Source organism: Ochlerotatus camptorhynchus, unplaced genomic scaffold (genome assembly GCF_037179485.1).
Source record: "Ochlerotatus camptorhynchus isolate MF236.1 unplaced genomic scaffold, CSIRO-AGI_Acam_v1.1 ptg000300l, whole genome shotgun sequence".
In the NCBI taxonomy this organism is placed as follows: domain Eukaryota; kingdom Metazoa; phylum Arthropoda; class Insecta; order Diptera; family Culicidae; genus Ochlerotatus; species Ochlerotatus camptorhynchus.
Genome location: NW_027040788.1, coordinates 2110829 through 2130135, shown reverse-complemented (window position 1 = coordinate 2130135; position 19307 = coordinate 2110829). Strand labels below are relative to the sequence as shown.

The 19307-nt window shown below is 42.8% G+C and overlaps 1 protein-coding gene across 1 annotated transcript in view; it reads left to right on the top strand.

Annotated features, from left to right (window-relative positions):
- LOC135707005 (uncharacterized) overlaps positions 1-16256 on the top strand; it is a 44770-nt gene extending 28514 nt beyond the window's left edge. The window contains exon 3 of the mRNA XM_065228724.1: positions 16001-16256. Coding sequence (XP_065084796.1) covers positions 16001-16256 — 256 coding nt within the window. The remainder of the gene's footprint in view (positions 1-16000) is intronic.
- Positions 16257-19307: the final 3051 nt, after the last annotated feature.

The window sequence follows — 19307 nt, the reverse complement described above, 5'->3', positions numbered from 1 at the left end:
TATATGTATCGAAATTGTTTCACAGACATTCGTCGTTACACGAGCTCCGATGAGAGCGGCTTGCAATTCTAATCTGGGTATACTGACTGGCTTCAATGGAGCAACCTTGCTCTTGGCTGTTACCAAAAAGACATCGAGACACTACCACATGTCCACATAAAAGTCAGGGAATTCCACATGATCGTGTTTCCAAATCAGTCCAGTCTCAAACCCCGTTTCTGTCCTTTTAGTCGTTCGCTCCAAAATTTTCAATGTTTTTTTTTCATCTTCACTTAAGGGTTGCTCCGTCATCCAAGGATTCTTGAAGGTTAACTGCGCCTTCACCATCTGATGGAGCTCGTCATCGTCGTGGTTTCTGGAACACTCGCAGACGTGAAAACAGTTTGTGTTTAACTCTTCTTGCAAGCTCTTAGCTGATGTACGTCCATTTATGGTCCACCCTATTCTAGTTTTAACAGCAACTGGTTCATTGCACCTCCCTTCTCTTTTCTTAATGGGCGAATGAACACGTAGGTTGTCAATTCCAGTAAGAAGTCTGCGCTTCGCTAATTGGTAACTTCCCATGGGTAGTCAACGAAGGTACGCGAAACTACTAGCGAGTTGTTCGTAATCCAAAGTTTGTGTTGGCAGCTCAGGGTTCGCAATGGTACGGACACCAGTAAGCTTATACTTCTTGCTCGACGAGATGCCACAAATTGTCAACTGGATTCTCCGTGAATTACTTTCCATCCTCGTCACGTCACCAATCCAACGCAGGCATAAAGATTCCATCTCACCATCGATTCCCAGCTGGGTTGCTAATTCGTCTTCGATTAACGTTGAAGATGAACCATAGTCAAGAAACGCGTAGGTGTCGATTTCCCCGCATTTACCGTAAAGACAAACTGGAATGATACGGAATAAAATAATTGGCATCGCAATATGCAGGCCAATCATAGTAGATTCGACATCAACGACCGCACTGTTAATAGCGTTCGTCGTGTTATTAGGTAGCAAATGCAACAGCGCGCAACTTTGCCGTAGAAATCATCCGTCTAAAAAGTCAGGATCTTGAGATACAGCAGCACAAATATATTCACTTTCAATAATCAGTAGCGCCACCTAGTGGAGGAATTCCGAATTTTTTGTCCATCATCCAACAATCCTTGACCCCCTGATCAACTTTGCTCAAGAAATCATCCGTCTATATAATCGATATCTTGAGATACAGCATTCAAATCATGCAAAATAGGAGATTTTAGGGCAAAACTGTGAAAAACCCCAACTTACCCTATCGTGCCCAAGATGAAACCCACTTCAATCGATTTTTGAGACTTTTTTCTATAAGACTGACTATTTTTTAGTCTCTTGTTCCAGCGAGCACCGAAGTTTTTGAATTTTAACACATTGTTTCGATTTTGTCCCCAGTGTGCAGCGTACACAGCAAAAAAATATGAATTTTAATGGTGATGTAAATATTCATGCATGCTAAAATTGAAGCATGTCAACTTCCTTTTCACGTAAATTAGTAACTTCCAAGAGATGTTGCTTACAAAGATGGATGGTGGCATACAATATTTAGAATATTTCATGAAATGACTCATAAATTTACACGATCTGTAATGTAAATTTGTATGATATGTGATGCTCCATTTATGTGCATCATAGTGGCAGAAATTTACACTACTTTTTTTAACTGTGTTTGATGCTTATACCTGCACCCGGCTATTTCGCATCCTTTCCAGTTTTTGCAGAGCCATCTTCCATGTGTTTTTCAAACAACTACGACAGAGTCCTTTCCGTTGAACAAGGCTCCATCGGTCTTCTACTGTCATTTTCCCCAATTCTTCACAATTAGCGATACGATGGTTCGGCACGTCGCAGCAGAAACATTCAATAGGTTTACTCTTGTACTGGTTCCTTGGATTCCTAGCTTGATCATTCCCTCCGTGTTCTACATCTTCTTCTGAATCTTCTGCCTCTACTGCGTGAACGTTCAATTTCTCCTGCTTGACCGTTTCCTTACCTTTGCCAACAAATTTCCCTGTGAATAACTCCGTGATCAGCGTAACGTCTGCTGCTGCATCGACAATGACAGACATGAAAATTCCGAACGTTTCCAGATCGACATTTTGTAGGTTACGTTTATGACATGCCCAGTCAAGTTTAATATTTGCTGGCAATCTATCCACTAGTTCCTGCAGGAGGCATGGATTAGACAGATGTGCGGCGCTGTTCTGCTGCACCCAAGTGATCACAAAAGTTAGTCACGATCATTCCAAAACATATTATTGATTCCAATTTATCTGCCTTTGGAGCCGGTGTGGACCGAATTCTAGCAAGTAACAAATTGAACACCACTTCAGGTCGGCCGAATAACTTTCTCAGCGTCTCTATCAAGGATGGTGCTGAGGAAAGGAATCAACAATCGACTCCTGACGGCTTCCAAGGCTGGATCCTTCAGTGACCGTTGTAAACGGACCATGTTCTCCACATCTGTATAACCACAAGCATTAGTGGTCACCGTGAAATTACTGATGAATAAAGGTCATCGCTCTGGATCTCCGGAAAAACTTGGTAATTCATCTTTCATTGCATGCCTGGCAGTAAACTGCTCCTTGCTTGGACCCGTAAAGCGCTGATAAGGTTCTCTGAATGGATTTCTTGGATGACACGGAAGGTTTTCGACATACTTCGATGACGTCGGAACAGCAATCCTCTACCTTAACTTCCCGGAAAAAAATAACCATACAATTACCATAAAATAAAATACAATTACATCCAAATCTATTCCCAACAATCGATCTTATTGTACGTATATTGTACAAGCAATTTGAACATATTGTTATTACAATAGATGTACAATACGTTCCATATAGTAAGAGTTTTCAACAATATAACAACAATACAATTAATGGTGATTGGCTCAAGTTTGTTCGGGAAATAGTGATTTTTCGTATTGTTAAGATACATAACAACCCCCTTGTTCTATTGTATATTATCCCATTTACTTTAGATTCTATTGTGGAAACAACACATTCTATTGTTATTTTATCGTTGTGGAGAATACGATTTATTGTAAATACAATAAACTCTATTGTATGGTTACAATACATTTCATTGTACCTCCATGGTTCTTTTTTTTACGGGTTTATCACCGATAGGCAGGCCAATCCGGTTTGTCATTTCTAGACCCATTCCCAACGTGGCAACTTACTTCTGTTGGGTGTTAACTCACTTTTGGACCTCCTTCTGGTGTGAAGCTTCATCGATTGCGCTCGCTAAACTTTTTACCGTATGCATGCCCCCGCTTAAAGCTAGCAGCTCCATCTTCTTGTTGATGAACTGTTCCTCTTCTTCCAGTCGCTTAAGCTTGAAGGCCTCTTCTTGTTCAACAAGCTTCCACTGACGTTCCTCTTCTGCGTCTATCTTCCGGAGGTGGATTGTTTTAGTTTCTTCGAGAAGTTTCAGCTGCTCCGCCGTCTCATGATTAGTCGTATGCGAATTAATACTCTTGAAATTTGATTTTGTAGCAGAACCCACCCTTGGGCATTCCTGGCAGTGAACACTACGTTCTTCTATTGATTGGTTCACCCCAACACAGCTGAAATGGGACCAGTAACCACAGTCCTCACATCGCACCATATTTTCGGCAGAATTGGCTCTGCCACATAATGGACAATCGTGTGCCATGTTGCATCCAGTTTTCCTTAAAGTAATATTGCGGAGAAAGTTGTAATATCAAAACCGTCCTTTAGTTTAGCTCTCTTAAAAACAACTTTAAGGCTGTAATTTATTTAAAATATAAAAATTATGTTTCGAGCAAGGTTGGCTACTTACAAAACGGTTTTCTTCTTGTGCGATAATCTAACTTCCTTTCCCCTACAACAACCCATGTATTCGAACGCGGGTAACTAGTCCTAGCGAAAACAAATCAAATTTAATTCATGTTGACGAATTTACCGTTTCATCTTACTTTTCTTTCACTTTCTGTGACTAATCTCGTACTTTTACTCTAATTTTAACTTCTCGAAATAATTAACTTTCAATGAATCCATCACGTTTTTTTTTACTTCTCTGACACTTCTCTTACTCCTACTATTCGAACTGTCACCAGTTACACCTTCTCGTAGGCCTTCCCAACAAATAGTAATTTTTATCTTTCTTACTTGCCAAAATCACCATGCCACAGCATCGCTTTACTTCATTGCAATATTTTTTTTTCAGTCCCGCAGTGAATACATTGTCTGTCATGGCTTCGTTTTTTGAAGCGCTTTACGAGAACAGATGGCGTTTAAACCCATCAAGTTGTGGTCTCTGTGCCGATGAAAGGCCCACACCATGAAGGAGATGGCTATGGTTCCCGATGGAGTTGGAAAAGGGTGCGAAGATCACATTATCACACCAACTCCTTTGACTTTTCCTCTTCTGTCCCCATGCAGTGTAGAGCGGTGCGAGGCCATGCGACGACGACGACAGGGACCGAGAAGGCGTAAGGATTCATTCATTATGAAAACTGTTTCACGCCTCGTTTCAATTCATATTCAAGCATTAATAACAATGGAACAACTATACCCGAGTCCTATAGGACTGACTAGGACGAATTGTGATGGGTAAATATGTAGGCCAAAAGGTGAGGAATGAGGGAAGTCAGAAGAGCGCAGCTTGACACTGGGAAATATATGGGAAGGCATCAACCACCAGGCCAACCAGCCAGCAGCCAGTTCGTATTTGACGCATTACGGCGGTGATGGTGGTGGCAAAAATGAACAAAAGGCTGATGGAATTTTCCATTTTTTTTTTCGCCTACCCTCATTTCAACAACCGACTGGAACCTTGTTCCTCACGGCCCTCACTGGGTGAATGGAGTTTTTGACATTCGTCTTTCTTTTAGAATTTCTCGCTTTGGATGAATTATTTGCCAGGAGGCTTTGAGGTAAACCTGTGGCTGTGAAAATTCATTGTTGAGCAAGTGTTGGGGCAATCATTTGACGCAGCCGGGGCGGCCGAAGACATTCGTGGGTAATTTCTTGGGTAACACTTGTTTTGTAAATAACTGTCGTCTTGATTCATTTGAATGCCATAACAAAATGGCATTTCTTCGTCTTGTTTGAATAAAATTTAGCAAATTTTTCGCATGTTAAATAAGCGTTCATTCCAACCCACTCGGTCAGCGTAAGGGAGGGAGGAAGAATAACAATTTTGTAAAACCACTTCACTATATGCGTTCGCTACCATCCCTTCGTAGTGCGTTACTTCAGACTAGCGATACAGGATTTTTCAGTAATCAAAGCAACACTGCCCATGATTGCATAGGTGACGTAAGAGCCAATATTAAGAAAATCAACTTTTCAACTTTTGTGTTCCCACGCATTATTTACTATGTAATACATACGCTCTACATGCAAACACAATGTTTTTGTTCGGAAATATATGAACAATTATTTGGCGTAAGTATTATTTGAATACAATAATGGCGTATCTTCATACATTTTTCCTTAATTTGTTTTCCGTCGATCTTGTTTTCGTGCTGAGTACCAATGCTACCGACGCCAGGGAGGCAGCTCCCACATCTGGACCCTACCTATCGACCCATCAGCTCATGAACAGGGAACCAATGGCTTTACTTCTCTTCCAAAGGAAGGCGTGATCAGAGATGTTATGCCTCAGAACTAGGATTGGACCCAGGCCTGCTGGGTTGAGAGGTAATTACGCTTACCACTACACCACCGTCGCCGCTCTCCATACAGGTTGCAACCCATTAAAAAAATCCATGGCTTACTATATTTTCTGCTATACACTACATGTACACCAAACAGTGCTGCAAAATCTCGACAATACACGGCGATATTCAAAATTCTGCTTTGGTCACTCATTTGAGCTAACAGTCATAGTCAAGGCAAACCGTGTCAATTGTCGGTGCTAATGTTGTTATTAGCTAAATTTGTAACGAAATTAAACGACTTGAAAAAACAATAAAGTAAACAAGCATCTACGTCACGAACTGCTTGGATAACAATAATGTGACAAAGAATGCACGAAATTAAACCCTGCCCTTTGGCTCAGTGAAGGTTATGGCACGTTCTGCCAGATTGGTCGTGGTAGATTTATTGTGTGAGTAAGTGATGACATTGGTCATTGTTATGTGCAATTCACTTTAAAACGTGCGTGTCATATTTCACCACATGTAGTTCCAAAGAGACTGCCGGGGGTTATCGCTGCTATCAAAAGGAAGATTCGGGTGAATCCAGTGCGTTCAATAAGGAGAATGGCAAAGGAACACGGGATCAGTGACTTTACGGCACGGAAGATCGTAAAGGAAGATTGTGGGGCGAAGTCGAGGGCACGAAAAAAAAACTCACATGATAACCAACCGCATCCGGGAGCTACGAGTCGAACGATGCAAGAATCTTGTAATCCTGTTCACCGACGAGAGCATGCTTACCATCGATCCCGTATCAAATTCCAGAACCGACCGGTATATTAGTTCTCTTCCGGTAAAAGACGTGGCCGACGAACGTGTATCTGACCAAGCATTTTGCTAGCGTTATGGTGTTTGGATTGGTGGCTTCCGAAGGTGACAAGGTCAACACGAAGGTCTATATCGGGATTTTAAGTAAGTATGTTCTTCCGTGGATCAAAGAACAGTATGGTCCGAAGCCAAATATTGTTTGTATTTCAACAAGATGGGGCTCCGTGCCACACCTCGAACCGCACTCAGAAGTGGCTGCAGGAGCATCTTCCGTTCTGGGTGAAGGATGTGTGGCCGCCATCCAGCCCGATATTAATCCGCTAGATTACTCAATATGGCGCGTCATGAAGGCCAAGGCCTGTTCTAAACGCCACCCGAGTACAGCAAGCCTCAGACAAACATTGACCCGTACCTGGAGAGGATCCAGACTACATTATTAGAACCTGCCGTGCATTCCGTTTGCGTGTGGAGGCCGTAATTGCAGCAAGTGGAAACTCGATCGATGATTAACATAGTTTAAGACTCTTAGAAACATCCCCCCTTTGAATAAATAAAAAAAAAACTCTAAAACAAAATTTTTGAGATTTTTTTTTTAATTTTGACATTGCTCAATGGTGCAAACATTATCACGCATACGGTATATCACAGCATTACTCATAATGTATGTATCTATATCTTTTCCGGTACCATGGAGCCGACAAAATAAAAGGAGAGCAGCAAAATGAAGCACAAGTGATACGATAATGGAGTGATGCTCGTTAAGAAAATACTCGGAGATGGACAATGCCAATTTTCCGCAATGGTGTTACGGTTTTATAAGACACAACTAGGAACTTAGGATCATCATTCTAAAATAATTAATTACATGACTTTTTTACATAGCTCCGGGTTCGATAGGAAACGCCTCTAAATTACCATTTTGTTTACTCCTACACAGTTTCATTTGATAGCGTTGTTACAGTTTTCAAAATCTTCTATATTAACAATATCTTTGCTTCTATAATACAGCTTAGTCAATTAAGCTGTATGAGAAGTTACATAAGCAGTTGTGTCATAAAGCATGTGGCATCTCCGCATCATTCCCGGTCGTTCAACCGCGTCAAACTTTTTATGCCTCACGAGCACAAACGGATGTACTATATTTGTACTTATCCGCAGCATTCGATAAGGTCAACCATCATCAGCTTCATTTCCAATCACGTCAGGGATTCGGCAGGGAAGCCATCTTGGACCACTCATCTTCCTTTTATACTTCAACGATGTCAAGGCAGTGCTGGATGGACCAAGGCTTTCGTTTGCTGATGACTTCAAGCTATATTTCAAGATTCGTTCTGAGACTGACCCTCAGTTTCTACAACAACAACTTGATGCATTCGCTCATTGGTGCTAGATGAATCGTATGACCGTAAATCCTGCAAAATGCTCAGTTATTACGTTTTCTCGACTGAAAGATCCAAAACTCCATGATTATTCATTTTCTGGAGTACCACTGGTAAGAGTGAACGAAATCAAGGACTTGGGAATTATCCTACCCTCCCAGTTGACCTTCAAGCAGCACGTGTCGTTCGTAGTGAATAAAGCTTCAAAATATCTAGGCTTTATCTTCCGGTTAACAAAAGAGTTCAGGGACATTAACTGTCTAAAGGCGCTCTACTGTGCATTAGTTCGGTCGACATTGGAGTACTGTTCGACTGTTTGGAGCCCTCACTACCAAAATGGAATCAAGAGAATATAATCAGTGCAACGGCGGTTTGTTCGATTCGCACTTCGTCGTCTACTATGGCGGGATCCATTTCGTCTCCCAAACTACGAGCACCGATGTCAGCTAATTCGTCAGGATACACTTAGTACCCGAAGAGACGTTGCTAAGGCTATGCTGGTTTCTGATGACTTGGGTCGATTTGATTGTCCTGAAATCCTACAACGAATCAACTTGTATGTGCGACCAAGATCTCTACGGAACAATGCGTTGCTACGACCTCAACCTTACCGCACCAATTGCGGAATGAACAGTGCCGTTACTGGGATACAGAGAGTTTTCAACCGGGCTGCAAGTCCGTTGTTCTTTTAGGTTTGATCGATCCTTCCAGGTTCCGGTGGTCGCCTTGATCTTCCGAAGGTGGTGTGTCCTGTTGTTCCTCCACTCGGTGTCCCAGGCTCTCCGAACAGTCCGCTTGATCCACTTTCTGACATCTTGGAGCGGTTCATTTCCGGTGGACCTGGGTCCAGTGTGGCCTGAGCCGGCGAGGTGGTCGGCTATTACGTTCCCTTGGATCCCACAATGACCGGGTGTCCACATCAATACAGTGTTGGGCAGCGCGTGCTTTACCGTCCTTTGGATCCACGGATGCTTCGGTGTTTCTGTTGTTAGGTCCAATATCACGCTGTGTGAGTCAGTTACGACTAATATCGACCGGTAACTTAACCGCGTGGAGAATGGCCGCTGCCTCAGCTGAGAACACCGAGCATTGAGTCGGAAGCGATCTGCTCACTAGCAGATCATCTCCGGAGACCCCCATTCCCACTCCGCTCCTGGAGAGAGAGCCGTTGGTGTACCTAACTTCATAACCTTTGTAGTGCGCCCCGAGAGTTTCGACAACTGTCCGGCGTAAAGCCAGCAAGTTGTCTCCTGCCCTGAAGTGGTCCTTGATTCCGCTGTCAATTTTAATCTTGTGCGATTGCCAACTTTTGTCTCCGTGCCAGTAGACCCTGGCCACTGGAGGGAGATCTACGTCGGCGGCCGTTCAGAGGAGTCGGTTCGCCTTTTGAGGTTTTTTCAAAATTTTTGTGACTTTCCAAAAGGGTTTGGAACTCGGGTCTAATTTAAAAACATTATTTTCAAAAGTTTCGTTCCTCAGGCCAGAGAATCGCTTTTTAATTTGTTTTTGCAAATCCCGCCAGATAACTTTCATGGCAGAATCGCGTGTTCTTTGATATTGTCTCCTACGGACATTTTTAAGACGGATTAAGAGCTGAAGATCGTCGTCTATTATAATTGAATCGAATTTAACCTCGCATTTTGGTACTGAGGCAGCTCTTGCTTCAACTATAGAAGTCGTCAGAGATTCAAGAGCATAATTAATTTCATCTTTGGTTTGCAAAGGAATATTTGTATTGAAGTTATGTTCCACAAATGTTCGATATTGCTCCCAATCAGTTCTATGGTAATTAAAAAAGAGGCAAAAGTGCTTTTTCAACAACTAAACAAGCTGTACTCAGTTAACTGTGTTAGCGCTACTTTGGATGCATTTTTACAGTTAACAAGGTTTACTTTTAGACGTGTGCAGTTTCATAGCTTTTACTCTGCTCCTTTGCAAAGCTGAAGTAACTAATCGAGAAAATTGATTCATGTACACTATTATAAAGCCTCTACTCAGCGATCTTGTTGTAAAAGGGCGTGTAGATTTGTTTACATCAGTTCAAAGTGTTGCCGTAGTTAAGTTGGTATTGTCAAGGTTTGCAAATGCGGTCGTCTCGAGTTCGATTTCAGGTTTCCGGTGCAAGGTACATACATTTGGTGGTAATCTTATAACTAATTTTGATTAATTTGATTCACAGTTAAATAAACCTAATTATATCCTCCAACAAAAAAAAGTGTTAAAGGCATCCAGAGAAAGCTGTGTAGTAATTATTGGATAGCCGGGAAAAGGTTGAATAAGCGCCTTTCAAGTTCACACACAACTAAACAGCACGATATCAGCTGTATAGAAGCGTAAATGGATATGCAATAAGAGCTTGTCCCAACCGTCCCAACAGCCATAACTAGCTGACTAAGTTCGCCAGATTTGCTTGAAAAGAAGTTGAGTAAAGGTTTCCTCATATCGCATAACATTTGAATACAGCTTGAGGCTGTATAAATGAAATGAGTAAAGCGTTTACATTGCGAAAATTTTTAGTTGGGCAGCTCCAATCCCACACACAGGGCCAGGACGACTGGTGAACGAAGGCGGGAAAAGCTTGACTGTATTGGGGGGATTAGGGGGCTTTCTTTGAGTTAACATCGTTGCGTCCCAGAGTTATGCTGGTAAATGAAGAATCATGGTTGATCGTTGTAGCGCTGAAACCGGTGAACGAGTCAGGAATTGATCTGGTCATAAGAAATCGGAATTGCCTGTTGTGTGCGGTCGGAAGACCACGTTTCCAAGCTCACACACAGGGCCGGGACGACTGATGAACGACGGCTGCAGAGGCACGACTGTGGTGAGAGGATCGGTGGCTTCTAAGATGCTGACATCACTGCGTCCCAGAGTAAATAGATGAATGTTGTATAGACTGCCCATTTATTAGAATTACGTTATCGTTGCTGGAAGCGTAAAGTGGCTCAGAAGATGGAGGTTTAGGTATGTTACGATACTTGCCTGTGGGTACAGGCTGGAATATCTCGTCGCCATTATCGATAGCAGGGCCAGGACGACTTTGGTTGATTGGATCTTCTAACGACTCGACTGCTTCGGATGGATCAGAGGCTTCCAAAGCGCTGTGTTGTTGCGTCCCAGGTCATCTCATCAGTGCGTCAGTCCTCGAAAGGGAAGAATCCTGATACTGCTGTCAATGTTCCGGACCAATTCGAGCGATTTTGGTGACTTTCTTCGACCGGGAATCATCGAACTAACGGAATTGAATACCCTCTGGCCACGAATCACAGGAAAGGGCAACATCCCGTTTATTTTGATTAACGACGACTTTGAAGGAAATGTAGTTCAACGTGGATGGATCTATTCCTCTGGGAACCAATTTTGTAACCCGTGGTTTTTCGTGTTTCTCCAGACCCAGACACTCAGAGACGAGAGATGAAATTCCGTCATTCGTAGTACTGGGATGGAATGCAGATAAGTACCAGATCTTCATTCAAGTGAATGGTTTTGATGGAGTCGATTGGAGTTTTTTTTTTAGTTTTTTAGCTTTTTATATAGAAGAATACAAATATATATACGGAATCGAGTATGTGACAAATAATATACACAACTTAGAACACGTTTTCAACGATCTAGAAAGATTAGGATGCTTACAGATAACTTTTTCTTATCCGTTTGAAAATTGTCCTTATCAAATAAAAAATCAGGCAAGGAAATAATATTTTACAGCAAGTTGCTAACAGAATGTACAAACGAAACAATGCACCCATACAAAATAATGCATCAGGTAAAGTGTTTAATGCTGTGAAAATAACAAGGGGTAGAGTACAGTGTCAAATCAATGAACATTTTTTATTGAATGATGGTTTTCAAAACTCTTGGCTTCTCACTAAATAAAAATAAATTGCTCGAATAATTACTGCTAATTCTACCAGTAAAGGTTGCCCTACCATTCATGGCAGGCCAGTAAAATTTAATCAAAACTTGTTTGAGGTTCCAGTTTTTTCGTGTATAAGGATCTTCATGAATTGAAAGTATTTGAAGTAGATAACATATTCTATAAAGTATTGCTCTTTTCAAGAAATAAAAATAAATCATACAAGGAAACAATTCAATTGCATATTTGTTACTCTTCTCCCTACTTTTTTTTTCGTTGATTTGTTTTCCGTCGATCTTGTTTTCCGTGCTGAGCACCAATGCTACGGACGCCAGGGAGACAACTCCCACACCTAAACCCTACCTATCGACCCATCAATTCATGAACCGGGGACCAACGACTTTACTTCACTTCCGAAGGAAGGCGTGATCAGAGATGTTATGCTTTAGAACATCCCGGCGGCGCCGACTGGGATTGAACCCAGGCCTGCTGGAGTGAGAGGTAATAACGCTTACCACTACACCACTGGTGCCGCTACGTCTTTCTACTGTTTGTGTATTATTTCCTATTGTCACTTGAGTTCTCAAAATTTTCCACCACGAGTAACCACCATGACAGGCCTGCCCTGAACCATTCCAGAGGTGTTCGTCGCTCCTCCAGTGTCTGAGTTCCAGCCAGTTGATGGATGTCAGAATTAAGAGTCCACGGAGACTGTTCAGGATCATCCTAAGGCTAATTTCAGCCAAATGGTTTTCGTCTATTTTTGCTGACTCTGTGATTTCAAAATCCGCTTCCAAAAGCATTGCTCCAACCACAATTCACTTCGTCACAGCTTTTCAATCTAACTTACTCGCAAGTTCTAATTCCCTTTTGATGACATGCGAAACCGATCGTATCAAAACGTACCACTCTGTTATCTGTTTCCAACCGACTCCATCTATCCATCTTACCATCGAACACACAGACATCTTTGAAAGTTCAGATGAAACTTTAATTAAGTCCATGGATAATTCTCTTTCTTCGGCAGCAGTCGTCGTCGTCGACATCGGGCCCGCAAGAAGCACCAACTCTTGCGCAACTAGTGTGCTCCCGAGGGGGCGGAGATGCGGTGCGGTGCAGTAAACAAGAGTCCATGCCCGAATATTCCCTCTCACTGTACTCACCAAATCCAAACGCAAACGAAGGAGCAGATTGAAGTGGTTTCCTGTTTTGAGACTCACCGCTGGGCAACCCGCAGAAACCTCAGCCCATTAGTTTTTCATCAGCCCCGCATCTCCCACCCACCACTTCTAGCTAATATTTGCCACCCAGCTCGCCAGCTCAGCTCAACCAGCATTACGGAAGCAAAAGTCAAGAGCCGTACTGGCAGTGCAAAATGTTACCAATATTTGCAGAATTTATTCTGCTGCTCTCCGAGTCGGGTTTTGCTCCCGTTTACCATTTCCACCCAACAGTGTGACCTCTGATGTAGCTGGGTTTTGGACTAATAAAATTCCATTTATTTTAATGGTTGTGCAACCAGCCACTGGTGTTGCTCGCTGCTGTAACTCTTTTTCCGGTGTGGGTTTCTGCTCACTAGTGGGTGCAGCGATGCAGCCCCAACTAGCTGCACATTACACAACCTATCTGTTTTGTCCGCAGGGGAAGGAGCACGAAAGGAAAGCAGCGCCAAAGTGTAACTATTTTTCTATTTATTAAGATACGTGATTTTAGAGTGGCTGTAAACAAAGTCACGAGTGTTTTGTTGGGGCATCGGTAAAGCTTTTTGCCGGATTAGGTTATTCTTTCCTTCTTTTGGGACGGCTCAGTGTTGTAGCAATTGTGCCGTTTAATGTTGCGAACATATGGGCATTTGGTAAGTGGTGCTACTGTTTTCTTTAGATTTACCATTGCCTTGTCATGCACCGCAATTAAATCTGGTTTTATGGTCCTATCAATCAGCCTACCAATCTTATACTCAAAATCTTGCTACACACACTTACGCTGCTCTGCATGGTCTAAAAAGGCCTACAACAATTTGGTCTGAGATCAATAGTGATTAGCAAGATTTACTAGGATATCATGGCAAATTCCTCTTAGCCAGAAGTGGCTATCAAAGCAATGCACTCGTATCTCGCTACTCCAACGAATACCTCAAAAAGAAGTGGGACTTAGAGGCTCTTATTGAGACTCCAAGGATCAATCAGTAACTTTCCGTTTCTCTTCCAGTTTGAATAAATACAGAAGGGACGTTCTACGTGACGTTACAATGGTTTCGCCTAATTTTTTACAGTGTAACTAAAAAATTAAAAGTGACCCGTTAATATTAACGCAAAATTTATCAAGAGTTTCTGATGTGAGTAGCTCAAAATGTTTTAATGAGTAGTTGATGAGTAATGTAGTTGAGAAATGCAAAACGTTGTAGCGTCACTCACCTAAATAATGAATCATGTATTTTTCTTGGAATGAGGAGTAAAGCATCGCATCAACATTCTACAACACCAGGGGATGCTGCATCAAAATGGTTTTTGCGAAAAATATTCCTTATTTTATAGCGAATTCATTTATTATTCAGTTCCAAACTGGATCGGGTATCAAGATTGGGTCTGCTTGTTTTCTGACAAACGTCTATTCTTGTTATGCAGGAAATACATCACGCCAATCTAGAACGCATAAACCGAACCCTATCAGGTCAATACAGATGGATCCTTGACAACAACCATAACTCACGACACAATGCAGCCATTGGAATCCATTTGCCGCTTCCCTTTTACCACTATCCCGCTTGAAACCGACCTCCAGATTGTCGCCGTCACTGTGAATTCAGTCTACTTCCCATGTAACAATTTGATGTTTAATAAGTTTTGTTCAATCGATTTTAATTCAGCCTAAGTTTGAATAATTGCTGTACATAGATCACGTTAACCTTTGTTCAGCTTTTAAACATCTTAATCTGGTGATTTTAATCAGCTAAAAGCTTAGTAGCTATATACATTATAAGCTTCGTATGGCATTAAATAACAGGCTTTTCCAACCCTTGTTTAGCCTTCTAAAGCTAAGCCCTTATTTAAAACATATGGAAAACCGCTTCATATCTTATATATTTTTATGGGCAACATGGTGGTGATTAATTGGATTTACATATTAATATTGTTATTATAAGTCTAACAAATTACCATTGCATTACGGGATTCAAACCGGCAGCCACTGTTTCACAGGCATCAATCATACCTACTGGACCACTTAAGCATATGTGTGGCAAAATGTATGATCATTAACTTGAAACATGTCAAAATTAAGTTGAATAACAGCAACCGGTAGAGTACTATACAGCAATGCAGAATTGTAAACAACAACTGGTGACAGTAAAACCACCGGTTGGAAACTAACGATTTAAAATTGGCTCACTACTTGACTAGCCCATTGGTCCCAAGCAAATCGATCAACGTACCCCATTCTAGTATAAATTCCAGTACTACACTATGTTTGTTTTGATTCGCTATGAAAATTTGACAGATAAACGAGGGGTTCGTGGATTTTCCTATGTTTCCAGGGGTGCATCGATTAGCTTGAGATTGAAGAGAGTACCAGAGCTGAGCCAAAAAGTCGAGCACGTTTCTTCGGGACCTTCTGGTCTTAGAGTTACCTCTATGGTAAAACGTTCCTTTCATTTTCAAGTGGGTTAACACAATGGGGACACAAGTGCGCAATTTATTTCGATGGTCATGTGGAAGCTAGTTTAGTGCCACAATTAAGTTATATTTTTGGAATCCTGTCTGAAAATTCAGTGCAATATAGCAGTTAAAACACAGAAATTCCACTTCTACCTGGATATATTACTAAAAAAAAACTCGTCTACCTTGTCTCTACTGCTGCCGCTGCTTGGTATTAGAGGTAAGGCTTTGAATTAAGAAGAAAAAAATATGCCAGAAAATCAGGCTATCAAAATATTTGTAGTGCATTGCTGATTTGTGGATAACTGTTAAGCTAAAATAAGGCTTGTTCAATCTTTAGATCGGCTAACTTATTGAGGTTGAAATATGGGGATACAATTAGCTTCATGTACTACTAATCAATTATATATTCAGCCTGCTGTTAATCAGCTTTGTACATCTTAAATCAACCAATAATCAGCTTCTGTTCTTACTGTTCAGCTTGAATTGTTACTTAGGTTGCCATGCCAGCCCGTTCCTGAGATCAAAGGAAAACTATCGAAGATCCTTTCTTCTTTCCATGGCCGCAAATCTGGGGAAGACCGACGAACAACCGCAGAGGAAGCGACGTCTTTGAAACAGCTGAATCCTTTGAGTTTATTACCCTGTCAAACACCTTTTCTAGTGGTCAGAGGGAAACCGCCATTGACGTTTTCCTGGCTAGCTCCTGCATCATCTACCGTATCCTTTGGAACGTTCACGATGACACCATGGGTAGTGACCACTACCCAATCCAGATCCGTCTGGACTGCAAACTGATCGACATCTCCCGCCGACCACGTTGGCTCTTTAAAGAAGCCGTCTGGGTCAGCTACCAAACGACTATATCTGAAGCATCTGATGAATCCAATCCAGCCACCTTCACCGACTTCATAGCCTGATATTTCAAGCCGCATATACAGCAATCCCGAGAACTAGCCCCAAGCCGGAACGTGTTCACCAAGGAAGTAGTTAAGAGAAGAAAGAAAGCGCTCAGAGCGTTTAAACGACTTCTAAAGGACCATCCCGATAAAGACGCACTATCGTTCCAAAAGGAACGAGTGTCGTCAAGTAATTCGCGAGACCAAGCGCCGTACCTGGGAAGATATTCTAAACAGTATCAGCCCAAACCAAACTATCAGCGAAACCTGGGGCAGATTCAACGCTATTAGAGGTAAAAGGAGATCCCATGGAATAGCTATGCAGCACTCGGGGACCACCACCCTTGATCCAGTGATGGTCAACGACATACTCGGGGAACATTTTGCATCCCTCTCCACAGCAATAAGTTCCGTAAATCCAAGGCCGCCTCTACCTCTTCCCTCTCCACTATGATTATCCCTGAAGAATCAATCACATCGGATATCAACTTACCCTTCGAACGAGCTTACGTTGGCTCTTACCCAGGCCAGAGGTAACTCCGCAGGACTAGACAAATTGGCTACCCTCTTCTTTAAGAACCTTCCACCAGAGAGTAAACTCCAGCTTCTGGAGCTGTACAACCTGGAATGGACCCAGAACACCCTTCCCACTGAATGGACACATAGCCTTGTCGTCCCGATTAAAAAAACTGGGGAAAACCGAAAAACAGGCACATGACTATCGCCCCATATCCTTAACCTGCTGTTCCTCTGAAATCATCGAGCGAATGGTCAATAGGCGACTCCTGAATTTTATGGAAACTAAAAGACTACTCGATCAGCGCCAAAAATTTTTTTAGACCTGGACATGGGTCAAATACTTACCTTATCTTACCAATCAGACTAAGGCTTTGTTATCCTCTGCTGTCCGAAGAAGTCGTATCCACTCTACTCGATCCATGCGAAGGGTCCGCAGGTCACCTTCTACGTGGTCGATCCACCTTGCCACTGCGCGCCTCTTCTTCTTGTTCCTGTCGGGTCACTTTCTAGAACCATTTTCACTGGGTCGTCGTGCTGCATTCTTACGACGTGCCCAGCCCACCGTAGTCGCCCAATTTTTGCAATGTGGACGATGGATGGTTCTCCCAGCAGCTGGTGCAATTCGTGGTTCATTCGCCTCCTCCACGTTCCGTCATCCATCTGCACTCCACCGTAGATGGTACGCAACACCTTCCGTTCGAAAACACCAAGGGCGCGTTGGTCCTCCACGAGCATAGTCCAGGTCTCGTGGCCGTAGAGGACCACCGGTCTAATCAGCGTCTTGTAGACAGTCAACTTCGTGCGGCGGCGAATTTTATTCGACATATGGTCAAATACCTACTTCAATACCCTTGGCAAAGTCCTGTGGGATGGCTTCTCTTCGGAAAAACATATCGAGCTAGTCATATTGGACATCTCAAAAGCATCTAATAGGTCTTGGATGCCTGACGTCATCCTACAACTAGTAGAATGGGACCTTCACTTCATAAGGGATTTCTTGCTTTGCCGAACCTTTCAGGTATTTATCCGTTCTCTTCTAGAGCAACGCAACCCGTATAGCACCCTAGACTATACTGAAGTGATTCAAGACGGTGCCGCCTCCTCCGTTCCGAAAACGAGCAGCAAACCAGTACGAAAAGTCGAAAGACACTGCGAAAACTCAAGTGCCTCCGCCTTGCCGACCTAGATCACGAAACTGCCCTCGGCAACTACTACAAACGCCACAACCAGTGCCGCCAAAAAGTGAGAATTGCAAATAAATCCAGCTGGATGAACTTTCTTGACAGCATCAACGAGGCGCAGTCCTCGGCTAACCTTTGCAGTCGATTTAACGCCCTCAGTGGAAAGCGAAGTATGGTTCCACTGCATCTCCAAGTCGATGGATCCACGGTATTCAACCCTGAAATGGTCACAGACAAACTCGGTACTTTCCAGTATCAACGAGTACGACGAAGATTTTAAACACCACGCACCGCCCCGCTCTACCTCCATCGCAAATTTCAAAGTACCACCGGACCCTAGCAACCAGGCCTTCTACTGGGAGAAGCTTTGCTTTGCGTTAAGCCGAAGCACTTGCAAATCCGGACCGGACGAGGTTGGCTACTCCCCCTCCTGACCCACTTGCCCGTTCCAGGTTACGTCAAATTGTTAGAGTTATACAACCAGCTCTGGATGAATAGAGTGTACACTGATAAGTGGAAGGAGAGCCTTGTAGTGCCCATCCCGAAAACAAATGAAGCATCCCACGAGGTATCCATATACCGCCTAATTGCACTCTCCTGCCGCATGGCAAAGGTGATGGAAAAGATGGTCAATCGCAGACTAAAACAGTTCCTCGCGAATGGTTGCCTTCTCGACAACTAGCGTTTCGGCAGGGATATGGCACTTTCATATACTTTGCAACGTTTAACGGCGCCGGTGGTGTAGTGGTAAGCGTGATAACCTCTCACCCCAGCAGGCCTGGGTTCAATCCCAGTCGGCGCCACCGGGATGTTCTGAGGCATAACATCTCTGATCACGCCTTCCTTCGGATGGAAAGTAAAGCCGTTGGTCCCCGGTTCATGAGTTGATGGGTCTGTAGGTAGGGTCCAGGTGTGGGAGCTGCCTTCCTGGCACGTCGGTAGCATTGGTGTTCAGCACGGAAAACAAGATCGACGGAAAAAACAAACCAAAGGTATCAGTATCTTGCTACTCCAACGAATACCTCAAAAATAAGTGGGACTTAGAGGCTCTGATTGAGACTCCAAGGATCAATCAGTAGCTTTCCGTTTCTCTTCCAGTTTGAATAAATACAGAAGGCACGTTCTACGTGACGTTACGATGGTTTCGCCTAATTTTTTACAGTGTAACTAAAAAATTAAAAGTAACCTCTTAATATTAACGCAGATTAATAAAGTGCGCTAAATTTGCTATAAAAATTTATCAAGAGTTTCTGATGCGAGTAGTTCAAAATGTTTCAATTAGTAGTTGATGAGTAATGTAGTTTAGAAATGCAAAACGTTGTAGCGTCGCTCACGTAAATAATGAATCAGTTATTTTTCTTGGGATGAGGAG